Source organism: Bos mutus, chromosome 10 (assembly GCF_027580195.1).
Source record: "Bos mutus isolate GX-2022 chromosome 10, NWIPB_WYAK_1.1, whole genome shotgun sequence".
Classification (NCBI taxonomy): Eukaryota; Metazoa; Chordata; class Mammalia; order Artiodactyla; family Bovidae; genus Bos; species Bos mutus.
In genome coordinates, this window is record NC_091626.1 from 6,948,746 (window position 1) to 6,962,765 (window position 14,020).

At 40.9% G+C, this 14,020-nt stretch overlaps 1 protein-coding gene across 2 annotated transcripts in view; it reads left to right on the forward strand.

The window, feature by feature from the left end:
• SV2C (synaptic vesicle glycoprotein 2C) overlaps positions 1-14,020 on the forward strand; it is a 221,156-nt gene that overhangs the window by 37,848 nt on the left and 169,288 nt on the right. Inside the window, exon 2 of one of the 2 annotated variants that reach the window (XM_070377234.1) lies at positions 11,487-12,165. In XM_070377234.1, the coding sequence (XP_070233335.1) occupies positions 11,586-12,165 (580 nt within the window). In that variant the 5' untranslated portion in view covers positions 11,487-11,585. Of the gene's footprint in view, positions 1-11,486; positions 12,166-14,020 lie in introns of those variants that run through there. The other variant, XM_070377235.1, reaches the window with a different exon arrangement.

Here is a 14,020-nt window from a genome sequence, read left to right on the forward strand (position 1 = left end):
ATATGTTTGATTGTTGGCCATATTCCTTGCTGGTGAGGAGCTGTGCCTTTCGTTTCTATATGCAGAGTCTAGGGAGAGTCTGGACCCTTCTGTTGAGCACATGAGAAATAGGTGTTGGTTGTAGTGAACAAGTGAGTGTCCAGGATTGCTTTGGGCACCAAGATTAAGAGAGGAACCAAACCACAGATTCTTTGTTTACAGACCTATTGGTCTGATGGGTGGATGGATGAATTCTGACTTTCCAGTATCTAACTTATCCACCCAAATTCCACAATTTACATATTTCCTTTTGAACCAAGGAATTCAAAGAGGAACTCCATAGCCACTTATTTACAATGTTGTGTGTGAATTAATTGAGCAACTCTTTCCCCCAGTGACCACATAAGAGGGTGCTTTTTGGACAACAGAAAAGGGTGCCCATCCTGCAGGGGCTGCCTTGAGCATGCGGCAGTACCTTGTACCAAGAGGGAAACGTGGAACCCTGAGTCGGTGAATAGACCAGTCCTCTTGCCTCATGAATCATGCTGTGGAGACTTGTGTACCAAGACACCTGGTTGATAAGGTTTTGTTTTTGTAAAAAAAACTGTTAAAAAGACACCTGGTTGGTTGCAAAAGTGTGCCTGCCTTGTGCCACAGAGCATGGATGGAGGCAGTGAGAATATCTCCGGACCACGAGCCCCGGGAACAGTGAGTACAGCATCAATCAGGGTAATACCCTGGGGTTTCATCCTGTGCTCGGAGGGAGGTGCTGAAGTAAACAAAGGCTGCCACTGTTGTAACCATGTCCAAGGGACGTTGCAAAATGAAGCATTTATGAAGCGAAACATGGGCATGGCAGAAAGAGCAAACAGGTCATCTCCAGGCGTTAAGGCGCGCGTTGTGTGAGCCTGGGTGGGACGGCGTCTGTCCTCTGTGCCTGCTGACATCCAAGGGAGCTAACTGAGGTCCAGGAGAGGTGTTTTGCTGTTATCAGTGTAATGTGAATGAGGCCGTCTTGCTTTTAAATTGTATTAAGACTGCAAATATGTTAATCACATTGCCTGACTCACTCAGAAAGCGCAAGAAGAGACAGGAAGACAGTCATTCTTTTTGGAGCTTGCCTTGCAGAGAAACCTTAGCGTGTGTCTTAGCAACAGCCACAAACACCCAGGGCGAGTCTTTTCTGAAAGAGTTGCTGGCCCTGATGACTCCCCAGCCGATGCTCCTGGCTGGAGAAGAGAGCCGCCAACCTTCATTTAATGGTCATTTTTCCTTTCAAAACAGGAAATTGCCAGTGTTCTTCCTGCTGGACAGTGACTTATATTATAAATGACATTTTTTTATTCTTCTTTAATTCAAAGTAAATCAGCAGTGACCGAGAAGGTACCATGTGCCAAGAGTTGCCTTTTGATGTTATTTTGTTTAATCCCCCTCCAACAGCATTTTTATTCCCCATCTTACAGGTAATGCAATCGAGGAGTTAAGAACACAGATAACATGCTTAGTGTCACAAAAAGTGGTAAGTGGCAAAAGCAGGATTAGAACCCAGTGTGCAAGTGTGAAAGTGAAAGTGTAAGTTGCTCAGTTGTGTCCGACTCTTTGAGACCCATGGAATTCTCCAGGCCAGAATACTGGAGTGAGTAGCCTTTCCCTTCTCCAGAGGATCTTCCCAACCCAGGGATCAAACCCAGGTCTTCTGCATTGCGGGCAGATTCTTTACCAGCTGAGCCACAGGGAAGCCCCAGAATACTGGAGTGGGTAGCCTTTCCCTTCTCCATAGGATCTTCCCAACCCAGGAATCGAACTCGGATGTCCTGCATTGCAGGTGGATTCTTTACCAACTGAGCTATCAGGGAATCCAGGTGTGTGTTTAACTCACAAAAAAGGTGACTGTTTATATCTAATCATTTAGGTCACTCTAATTTGCCTAGGACACCCGTTTACTCAAGAGATGTTGTGGAGTTTCTGTATAATTTTAGGAATGACCTGGTGTTTGTTCCACGGAGATGATGTATGTGATTCTCTTATGTGATTCATCTTTTTGTCTAAGTAATTGCCTGACACTAGTATTTGACTGGCTCTATAGCCAATTTTTAAACATGCAATTTTAAACTTATTTATAAATTGCTTGGGTCTATTTTTTTTCTTTCTTCTAATTCTGGTGATGGGCAAGCAGAGGAAACTGAAACTAGTCTCATTTTGTAATGTCTGATGAGAGATTGAGTGAATGTGGAGGAGAAGGGTAAATGATCACAGGTTGTTATTAAGCCCAAGTGGTGGTAGTGCTTAAGAGCCTGCCTGCTAATGCAGGAGACACAAGAGACACAGGTTCAAACCCTGGGTTGGGAAGATTCCCTGGTGAAGCTCATGGCAACCCACTCCAGTATTACTGCCTAGAGAACCCCATGGACAGAGGAGCCCAGTGGGCTACAGTCCACAGAGTTGCAAAGAGTCAGACATGACTGAAGCAACTTAAAATGCACATAGAACATCTACGACTTGAATTTTTCTCTTTGATGACTCTGTACTGAGGAACTTGTCTTCCAGCTGTCCTCCTCCTTCCTCAAACCTGTCTTCAATGACATCTAATAAATGCTGCATTTATTCTGAAGTTGTCATATCCATGATCAAATGGCTGTAGTCAGAATAAAGATCACAACAGATGTGAAAGAGTGGGGCTGAAGAGATACAGTGAAAGAAAAGAGGTATTTCCAGTGTTTAATAAAACCAACAGGGTGTTATTAAGATATATTCACCTAGATCTCATACTTTGAACCCATCCCATTTGGAGTAAAACTTCAGGTCCCTGCTGTGGTCTCAAAGCCTTAGCGATTTGTCCCCAGCCTCTTCTCTCGTCACCCCTCCCAGAGTCCACTCCCTGCCAGTCCCCACCTGTGGCTGCTGCTCCTGCTGCTCTGTCTGGGAGGCTCGGAGCTCCTGGTGAGCAGCAGTGGCTTGTGATCCACACAGTCAGAGGCTTTAGCGCAGTCAGGGAAGCAAAGTAGATGTTTTTCTGAAATTCCCTTGCTTTCTCTATGATCCAGTGGATGTTGGCAATTTCATCTCTGGTTTCCCTGCCTTTTCTAAACCCAGCTTGTACATCTGAAAGGTCTTGGTTCACGTACTATTGAAGCCTAGCTTGCAGGATTTTGAGCATTACCTTGTAAGCATGTGAGATGAGCGCATTGTGTAGTAATCTGAACATTCTTTGGCATTGCTTTTATTTGGGATTGGAGTGGAAACTGACCTTTTCCAGTCTTGTGGCCACTGCTGAGTTTTCCAAATTTGTTGACATATTGAGTGCAGCACTTTAACAGCATCATCTTTTAGGATTTGAAATAGCTCAGCTGAAATTCCATCACCTCCACTAGCTTTGCTTGTAGTAATGCTTCCTAAGGCCCATCTGACCTCACACCCCAGAATGTTTGACTCTAGGTAAGTGACCACACCATTGTGGTTATGTTGGTCATTAATATCTTTTTTGTACAGTTCTTCTTAGTATCTTTCTGGGAGCCACGATTGAATTCACTATAAACTTTAATACAAAAATGGGCAAAGGATAAAGATTTCACAAAGAAAGAGATGTTTAATTTCACTAGTAATCAAATGCAACTTAAAATGACAAAGCACTGTTTTCTTAATTTGGCAAAAATCATAGAAATAGCTTTCCTACATGCGTTTAGAAGTTATACATGGCCACAACCTCTCCGAAGGACAGTGTGATATATATAAAAACTAGGCCCTCTCTTTAACCTCAGGAATTCCCAGTAAGATCTACCACAGTGATGCACATTACCACATTATTCCATATCTCTGCAAATATGGAAATTTAGAGCTGAGCTAATGATGGAAAAATTAGTTCAGATCGTTGAGAGCCTGATGGGGCTGTAGCAGAGGCAAGCTCAAAGTGAAAAGTGAAAGTGTTAGTTCCTCAGTTGTATCTGACTCTTTGTGACCACATGGATTGTAGCCCACTAGACTCCTCTGTCCATGGAATTCACCAGGCAAGAATATTGGAGTAGGTAGCCATTCCCTTTTCCAGGGGGTCTTCCCACCCCAGGGATCGCACCCTGGTCTCCCACATTGCAGGCACAATTCTTTACCATCTGAGCCACAGCCTGTAGGAAAAAACCAGACAAGCAAACTCTAAAGGGAAGCATCCACAACTCCAGGTCCAAGCAGGAGAGGATCCCTATAGAACCAGAGTTCTGAATTGTTGGTCTGGCCTCAGGACCCTTTTTTCACTCTTAAAAATTATTAAAGACAAGAACTTTAATTTTTATAGATTGTATCTATTGATATTTACCATATTAAGAAACTAAAACTGTGAAACTTTTAAAACGCAAGAAACTACAAGTACACAGTCTTGTTAACCATCAGAGAAATGATGTCATCGCACAGCTTGTTGCCTCTGGAAAATCACACTATACACTCATGAAAAACTGAGAGTGAAAAAGTTCAATAACATCTTCTATTCTTATGAAAATTATTTTGACCTCACAGTTTCCTTGAATGTTCTTGGGGGTTCCCTGGTGATTCCAGATTGAAATTTGAGAACTACTTCTCAAATTTGAGAAGATAGGCTCCCAGCCAAGAACTACTAAACATATAATGGAGTCCTGTTAGTATTTAAGATGTTCTAACCCTATGAATGCAGAAAAGTCATAGCTGAAGAGTCAGAGTTAATAGAGTAGTCTGAGAAGGGCTTCAAGTCTGTGTGTACCGTAAGATTTAAGTTAATCACAAGCTCAGGTATCTTCATGGCCTAAAGATTGAAATTAGGAATCTCTGGGTTGTAAAAATATATACTGTTTTATTCTTTGTCATTTTTCTGAATTTTCCAATTATTTCTTGTGTGTTTTAGTTTTGAGATCAGAAAGAATATTGTTGCATTAAATTGAATTAAGATACTTCCTCAAGAGGGTACTGCTCACTTTGACTCAAGAATATTCTTTCTAACAAGAGGTCTAGGACCTTCAGAAAAGTTCATGTATATAAGCAGGTTTGCTATTTGGTTAAAGTCTTTAGATTTCACTGCTGTGAAATTTGTAGAGATTTAGACAACTGTTGAGTTTATCCTGGCTTAGAGAGGCTGTTCCTCATAGAGCAAGTTTATTGTGTCAAAACTGCATAAAAGGAATATTAAACATAATTAAAATTTTCTGGCTCTTTGAATGACATTAAACCAGTCCATTCTAAAGGAGATCAGCCCTGGGATTTCTTTGGAAGGAATGATGCTAAAGCTGAAACTCCAGTACTTTGGCCACCTGATGCGAAGAGTTGACTCATTGGAAAAGACTCTGATGCTGGGAGGGATTGGGGGCAGGAGGACAAGGGGAGAACAGAGGATGAGATGGCTGGATGGCATCACTGACTCGATGGACGTGAGTCTGAGTGAACTCAGGGATTTGGTGATGGACAGGGAGGCCTGGTGTGCTGCGATTCATGGGATCACAAAGAGTCAGACACGACTGAGCGACTGATCTGATCTGATGCTAAATACTCTATTTTCGTAGATAGTCTATTTAAAAAAATAAAATAAAAATCATAAGGATTACTTTTTGAAAACTTCGTTTCGGTTTTTTATGAACTTAAAGGAAACACTGTTTCATTTTTAAAATGTTATTTTAGTGTAGACTTTATGGTTTTATCCTGTTTCCCTCAATTAACTCTAATTACTGAGTTTTATGATATTTCATAATAGAGACATTAGAATTTTAAAGGATCTTGGTGTTTATCTTAACACAGTATTCCTCATGGTGTATAATTAAGGCTGCTTTTTGGTGTCATTTTGAGGGTAGGGGCATTCTGTTATTAGGAAGATTTGGGAAATGGTTGGATAACACATTTACACAAGGTTCTTTTTAATAAGCTTTGCACTGTGGTGCTCCTGGAAAAGAATATATGAAGTCAGAAATAGAAATTTCCCAACTGATTTGCTGTAGAACTTTTTCTTCTTACAGCACCTAGGAGAACACGTGATCCACTTGCACTCTGGGGAGAGTTGTCTGCTAATACAGACAACTCCCTCGTGAAGTGGGAAATTAGAGAGCTGGCCCGCTTATGGTGCTTGTGTCCTCATTTATTAATTTAATAATAAATAATGCTGCTTTATAGTGTTTTAGTTTACTGGGTTCCTGTTTTCAAGGAGCTGACACTCCAATAGAGAAGACCATGGCATTCATTCTGATTCTTTGTGACCCCATGGACTGCAGCACACCAGGCTTCCCTGTCCTTCGCCATCTCCTGAAACTTGTTCAAACTCATATTCTTTGAGTCAGTGTTGCCGTCCAACCATCTCATCCTCTGTTGTGCCTATTTCCTTCTGCCCTCAATCCTTCCCAGCATCAGGGCCTTTTCTAATGACTCAGCCCTTCTCATCAGGTGGCCAAAGTATTGGAGCTTCAGCATTCATGGGTAAAACCATAAAGGAAGACATGATTGCGTGTCAGGAGGAAACCGACCATGCTGAACTGGGAATCTGTGATAGTTTAAGCAAAAAATAAAAGAAAAAACTTCACGAGAGAGGTGGCCTTGACCTGCCCCTGGAAGAGTGGGAATATACACATAAGTTCAGAAGTTTGGAGAGGAAGAGGCATCCTTAAGTAACTAGAGTCTGCCGTCAAAAATTTGGACAGGCTGGGATGATGAGTCTGTTCCTTCAGTTCAAAATGTGTTCTTCTCTTTCCCAAAATCTTCTTTTCAGAATGCTGTCTCAGTGCAGATAGGGGGTTGTGCATTTTAATGCTGGTTACCTTCAAATATCATTACACTTCACAAGGCTAGGCTATAGAAAGTAGCAATGTGGATGTTTTTACACAGCAAGTAGAGCTTCTACAAGGTCATGTCCATCTTCTAATCTTTCTGCTGTCTCCAGAGCCTGGCTCCAGGCCACTGAAATCTGGAGCTCAGTATGCTGATCTTTTTTTTTTTTGTAGATTGTTAATATAAAGGACAGAAGTTTCAAACCCGTGCTGAATAAGCCTTTCAACAACCATTTCTTGCCAGAATAAACATAAAGTACATGGTGTACAGCATCAGATCTCTTGGACTATATTCTTTTAATATGCATAAAAATAAGCATGTTATTGAATGTAAATTATATCTCAATAAAAATGATTTTAAGATTTTTTGAGAATCACCATTTTCAGACATATGAAACAGAAAGATGTATCTAGTTGTTTACAATCAACTCTGCATGTAGTGTGGGTGGTTATGAATATGAAATATTTCCTTTCTTTCTGACATTAATCATTAATTAAAATGTGTATTAGTTTGGAGTAATGCATTATTGTTGTTATTGCTCAGTTGCTCAGTCGTGTCCATCTCTGTGACCGCATGGACCAGAGCATGCCAGTCTCCTCTGTCCTTCACTGTCTCTTGAAGTTTGCACAAATTCATGTACATCGAGTCAGTGATGCTGTCTAAGCATCTCATCCTCTGCCACCCCCTTCTTTTGCCTTCAATCTTTGGTGACCTGCTGGAGTCCAACTCCAGCAAGCAGGGATTCAACCTGAAAAGATGAACGATGTCGGCGAGAGAAATGAGGCAGCCTCTCAGTTTTCTTTTGGACTGCCTATTTATTTCAAGTTTAAGATTCTCTTTTATACTTTTACAAAAACATTAGGCCAGAGGTTTGACATTTTCAGTTCCCCTTCTCCCAGATTTATTATCTCCATAAATCATTGTTGCTCTTAAAACAGAGTTTCTGCTTCAGTGATTCTCTGGGAATCAGCCTTATCATCTATTATCTACCTCCTCTAATGTGTCCTATAGTTAACTTGTGATTACATTGTAACTCATGCTACATTCCTCAGTTTACTACTTATCTTCCGAAATCCTGTTTTCCCCAACATCCTGAGCTCACTATCTCTTAAAAAGGCTTCTAGCTACAGTGTCTCTAAAAATTCTTAACTTCTATAAGCTATAGTAAAATATACTAACGTTACAACATTCCTTAAATCTTTAACTTCTAAATATTTTAATTATTTCTAAGCCCTAAATTCTGGAGAAGGAAATGGCAACCCACTCCAGTACTCTTGCCTGGAAAATCCCATGAACAGAGGAGCGTGGTAGGCTACAGTCCATGGGGTCACAAAGAGTCGGACACGACTGAGCGACTTCGCTTTTGAATATTTTTATGACTAGACCCCGGAGAAGGCAATGGCAACCCACTCCAGTACTCTTGCCTGGAAAATCCCATGGATGGAGGAGCCTGGTAGGCTGCAGTCCATGGAGTCGCTGAGTCGGGGCACAACTGAGTGACTTCACTTTCACTTTTCACTTTCATGCATTGGAGAAGGAAATGGCAACCCACTCCAGTATTCTTGCCTGGAGAATCCCAGGGACAGAGGAGCCTAGTGGGCTGCCGTCTATGGGGTCGCACAGGGTTGGACACGACTGAAGCAACTTAGCAGTAGCAGCAGCAAGCCCTAAATTCAGTAAACTCCTTTGCCATAAACATTCTCCTCACAAATAGGCTTCAGATATCAATCCCTCCCATGGCCTCAAGCTACAGCCTATGTGCTCATCCTGGAACACTCTTGTGTAAAAGTCCTTGAACAAATGTCAATGATTAACCTTATGAATAATTTTCTGAGCACAGCTGCAGAAGGCTTTGTGCCTTCTCATGCTCCTCTCAAGAACAATAAGCACCTTAGTATTCCTTTTCAGTCAACTCAGCCGAGGACAGGAAAAGACAAGTCAGAATTACAAGGCCTAACTCCTTCATCCCAGGATCTGTGCCTGTGGAATGAGGAGAGGGGGCTGGGGGCCGTGCCTCCATTTTGTCGGTAATGCCTAACATGGCTCCTGACAGTGACCAGAATATTGGAGCTTCAACTTCAGCATCAGTCCTTCCAATGAATATTCAGAGTTGATTTCATTTAGTCACATTAATTACTGTTTATTAGAAGAAGCAATTGTAGAAGCTTCCCATTACTAATAGGCAGGCTGTTCACGGGTAGCATGTTACAGGGGCTTGGGTTCTGCTTTCATACTCACCAGTCTTTTCCTTTAATGGTGTTTTTGGTGCTGTTGTGCCCAGGAAACAGCTGATGTGCTGTGTCTGATATCAGTTCAGTTCAGTTCAGTTCAGTCGCTCAGTGTCCGACTCTTTGCGACCCCATGAATCGCAGCACGCCAGGCCTCCCTGTCCATCACCAACTCCCGGAGTTCACTCAGACTCACATCCATCGAGTCAGTGATGCCATCCAGCCATCTCATCCTCTGTCGTTCCCTTCTCCTCCTGTCCCCAATCCCTCCCAGCATCAGGGTCTTTTCCAATGAGTCAACTCTTTGCATGAGGTGTCTGATATAATCATCCATTTATGGATGGTAGACCAGTTGGCTTTACTTACTGTGTAAAATGTTTTAATTTTGTGTCTTGTTTTAAAAGTAGGAAACCTGTGTCCATTGCCAGCATCATTTATCATCATTCTTCCTTTTCTCTTTTCCTGCCTGGTCCTTCAGTTTTGGAATGCTCCACCCTCAACCTCTTTTCCCACTCCCTTTGCATCTTGCTCTCTCATGGATCCTTCCATCTCTCCCTCCCCCTCACCTCTCAGCTCTCTGGAAAAAAAAAGAAATATAAGGGAGAACAAACAGGAACATCCTTCATGAATACATTTGGGGGAAAAAAAAGCCTTATAATCATTTGTTTATGTTCATTTCATTTTTTCATCTTCCAAAATACAGGCCTGAGCAGAGCCATGCTTCTGTTTTGCCTACTAGCCATTTGTAGGTATCTGGTAGTAATGATGCCCAACTCATTGATAAATAAGCATCTTTTTTCTGTTTTGCTAAGTTTATTTGTCATGTCTGGATGAGTAGTTTAAATGTATGTTTGTAATAGCCACTTACCAAGTGTTTCACACGGGATGCAAAAGAACAAAGTAAAAATGACCATTATATAAATCAGTGTTCACTATGCGGCTGCAGTCCAAGCCGTGGCAGATTAGTGATGCAGGAGAATGACTTTCACTTTCATATCATTTCTGTGGAAGGTGGGCCTGATATTGGCCACCAGAGAGGACAACTCAGCAGACAAGTGAAAGAAGTCAGCCTGAGTATAATGAGCTGAGACAGAGGGGGGCTGTCCGTGAGAAAAGAAACCCAGTGATGGGTCAGGGGAGGCTGCTGACTCTGTGTCCAAGGAGGCAGATCACTGCAGTTGGACAAGGCGGGAGGGAGTGTGTGCACCCGCGTGTGTGAGACGGTCTAGAGATGAAGATGGTGGGGACAAAGCCTAGGGTTCTTACAGGGCATGTTGGGAAGGGATACCACATTTGGCTTACCTGTCCCTGCTGGCCTGGGGGTGGATCCTGAAATGGCACATCCATACTGGACAATCCATGTCTTTAGTTCAGTGACTATCAAAGTGTATGTGAAGTCATTTGACAAACGCTGCCAATTTCCTACAGATATGACTGCCATACTGGGGAAATACTCATTGTCTGTTTTGGGTGCCATGTGAGTCTCTGTTATCATTTATTGAAAGGAGATACAAAAAAGGTAGAAGGGAAGCATGTTTTATAAATATTTGTAGGCATAGCTCAGAGATATTACGGGTTTGGTTCCAGACCACCACAGTATAGTGAATATTGCAATAAAGCAAATCATGCAAATTTTTTGGTTTCCCAGTGCATGTAAATTTATGTTTATATTATACTATAATTGATTAACTGTGATATAGCATTATATCTAAAAAAATAATGTTAATTAAAAATACTTTGTTGCTGAAAATGCTATCACTTGAGCTTTTAGTAAGTCATGGTATAATATCAAAGTCCACCGGTCACAGATCACATAACAAATATAATAATAATTTAAAAGTTTGAAGTATTACAGAAATTTCCAAAATGTAACAGAGAAACAAAATGGGCAAATGTTGTTGCAAAAATGGTGCCGATAGATTTGCTTGACTGAGGATTATCACAGACCTTCAATTTGTTGAAAATGCAGTATCTGCAAAGTGCAATAATGCAAAGTACAGTAAAATGAGATGTGCCTGTATATGACTTGATAGCATTATATGTAGGGACACTTGCTTGCACTTTTTGTTTTCGTTTTTTTCATTGTGAGGAAATGAGGTCGGACTGGATTCTTTTATTATTCTGGGTTTGCCTTTGCAGAATATGTATATACCTGCAAGCAATATTATTTTTCTCAGAGTCTTTCTAGCACTTTCAAAATATGTTGGATGTACTTATGAAGGTGCAAGATATTTCATTGTATTTTCAGGGGAATGCTTGTGCATTATATGCAAGGTTACCCAGGAGACAGAGTTCCTTAAAAACAAAACAGTAATAATAACAGCAAAACCCTAAATACTCTAAGTTCTGATGACACTTGAGTAGAGAACCAGCAAACAGTGTGCTCAGAAGAAAGGAAAAGCTAATTCTGTATGTTAATCTGTGGGGGTCAGTGAAAAGAGACCAAGAAATAGATGGTGGAAAAGGCATTGAAACAAATAATAAATATCTTCTGTGGGTTTTCTTCTTTTGCAGTTCCATTCTGAACTCAAAGTGGATGATGCTGTCAGGACTGAACCACTGACCAGTCTGTGAACAATTCCCGCCTTCTCACTGGCCATCAGTTGAGATAAGATGGAAGACTCTTATAAGGATAGGACTTCACTGATGAAGGGCGCCAAGGACATTGCCAGAGAGGTGAAGAAACAGACTGTAAAGAAGGTGAATCAAGCAGTGGATCGGGCCCAGGATGAATACACCCAGAGGTCCTACAGTCGATTCCAAGACGAGGAAGAGGACGATGACATTTATCCGCCAGGGGAAACCTATAATGGAGAGGCCAATGATGATGAAGGCTCCAGTGAAGCTACTGAGGGTCACGATGAAGATGATGAAATCTACGAAGGGGAGTATCAGGGCATCCCCAGCATGAACCAAGGGAAAGACAGCATCGTGTCAGTAGGGCAGCCCAAGGGCGATGAGTATAAGGACCGCCAGGAGCTGGAGTCTGAGAGGAAAGCTGACGAGGAAGAGCTCGCCCAGCAGTATGAGCTGATAATCCAAGAGTGTGGCCATGGCCGCTTTCAGTGGGCCCTCTTCTTTGTCCTGGGCATGGCCCTGATGGCGGATGGTGTGGAGGTGTTTGTCGTGGGCTTCGTGTTGCCAAGCGCTGAGACAGACCTGTGCATACCAAATTCGGGATCCGGATGGCTAGGTGAGTGCATCCCAGCAGAGAGACACACTCTGAAACTGCTCTATTTGTTGAGGACAGTTAACAAATAGAATACATACTTTCCATATGGAGGCCTGCATTTGTTCCCAACATTTGAACAATTTAAAACATGCAAAGGAATCAAAAGAATGGTGCAGTGATACCCAAATATTTCTACCTATTTCTAACTTAGATTCTGTAGTTAACATTTACTGTGTTTTCTTTATCACCTAGCCACCTATCTATCCATCAATCCCACTTTTATTTTTATGCATTTCAAGGTAAGTTAGAGCAATATATTTTTAACTTACACTGTTATAAATGTTGCATTAGGTTCTCCTTAATTAACTTCAAAAGACATGCCCTTGGAAGTTAATAAAGCTATTATGTGACACTTACCTGACATTTTTCTAAATATAGAGATTAATTCTTCAAAACTCTGATAAACGTGATTTCAAATTCCAAATTTTATGTGTAATATTGTGGTTTAAACACTTTTGGGACCTGTGAATTTTCATTTTTTCCTATAATCTATGTGCATGTCTGTTGGTTTTTTCAATTACCCTTATTTATAGCATTTTCTTTAGATGACTTTGGCTTTTTCCAAATTTGTACCTTTGTGCCTACAATGAAAAAGCTTCCTTTCCTCATAGGACTTAAAAATCAATTTCAAATCATATTAACGTTTCAATTATATGTATTAAAACCATATAACCTTGCTATAAAGTATCTAGAGAGCAAATTTGACTTTTGTTTTAAAGTTACTACTGCACTGAAGGTTCATTCATATTGTTACAATGCTGTATTTAACCTTCCCTCTGGGAGAAAAAGTAAGAAGGCCAAGAAGCATGCCCACAGCAGACTATCCCCAAAACGTAAGGTCCACATCAGACATGTGGTACATTAAATCAGGAGACCTTTCAAGCCCTTCTGCTCAGAGAACACGTTTGTGTGCATAGCAAACCTTTATGTGTTTCAGAGTCTGTGAAAGAGAGTAAGAATACTTGGTGTCTCTGTTTCCAACGGACTTTTTAAAACTAAAACTTGAAAAACAAAAGTATACAGATCTTTTTGTGGTTTAGTAAGTAACTCCTAATTTATACTATATAATATATATCATAAATAATATAATAATTATATTAATATGTATTATTATATATAATATAAACTCCTAACTTATCCCTTCCTTCTCCCTTCCCCTTTGGCAACCATATGTTTGTTTTCTGTGTCTGTGAGTCCATTTCAGGTTTGTAAAGAAGTTCATTTGTATCGCATTTTTAGATTCCACATGTAAGTGATATAATGTGATACTTGTATTTCTGTGTCTGACTTGCTCATTTGTTTCTTTAGTGGTGAACTGGAAGAGAGAGACCCATAGATGCAGTCTGGGAGGGGGATGAAGTGTGGAGCACAGGGGCATAGATTGCACGGGTTTTGTTGGTGGGCTCATCTGTGTGTTCACTCGTCAAAACGCAGAATAGGGGTTGGAGGAAGGTATAAAGTCATTAAGTTCATCATTTCAGCATATCTATTTCATAGACAGCACTCTAATTTTGTTTAATTTTTTTCCTTTACCTACCAGGCATTAAAATATTTATCAAGATTTTGCTAACAGAATATATCAGCAGAATGTTTTAAGAAAACAGATCTTTAGAAACACATCTATTTTAATACACAATATTTAATACTTTCAGGCTTGAATATAGACTAGCAGTCTTTTCATGTTATGATCCTTGCTTTTATATCGGAAGCAGAAAAGTCGAAGCTGAGCTTCCCTTTTATCTTCCTGGTGCCGAAGGAGGTGCAGTAGCCCACACGGTGCTCTTACCAGTCTGTCCCATAAACTGTGATGGTGTTA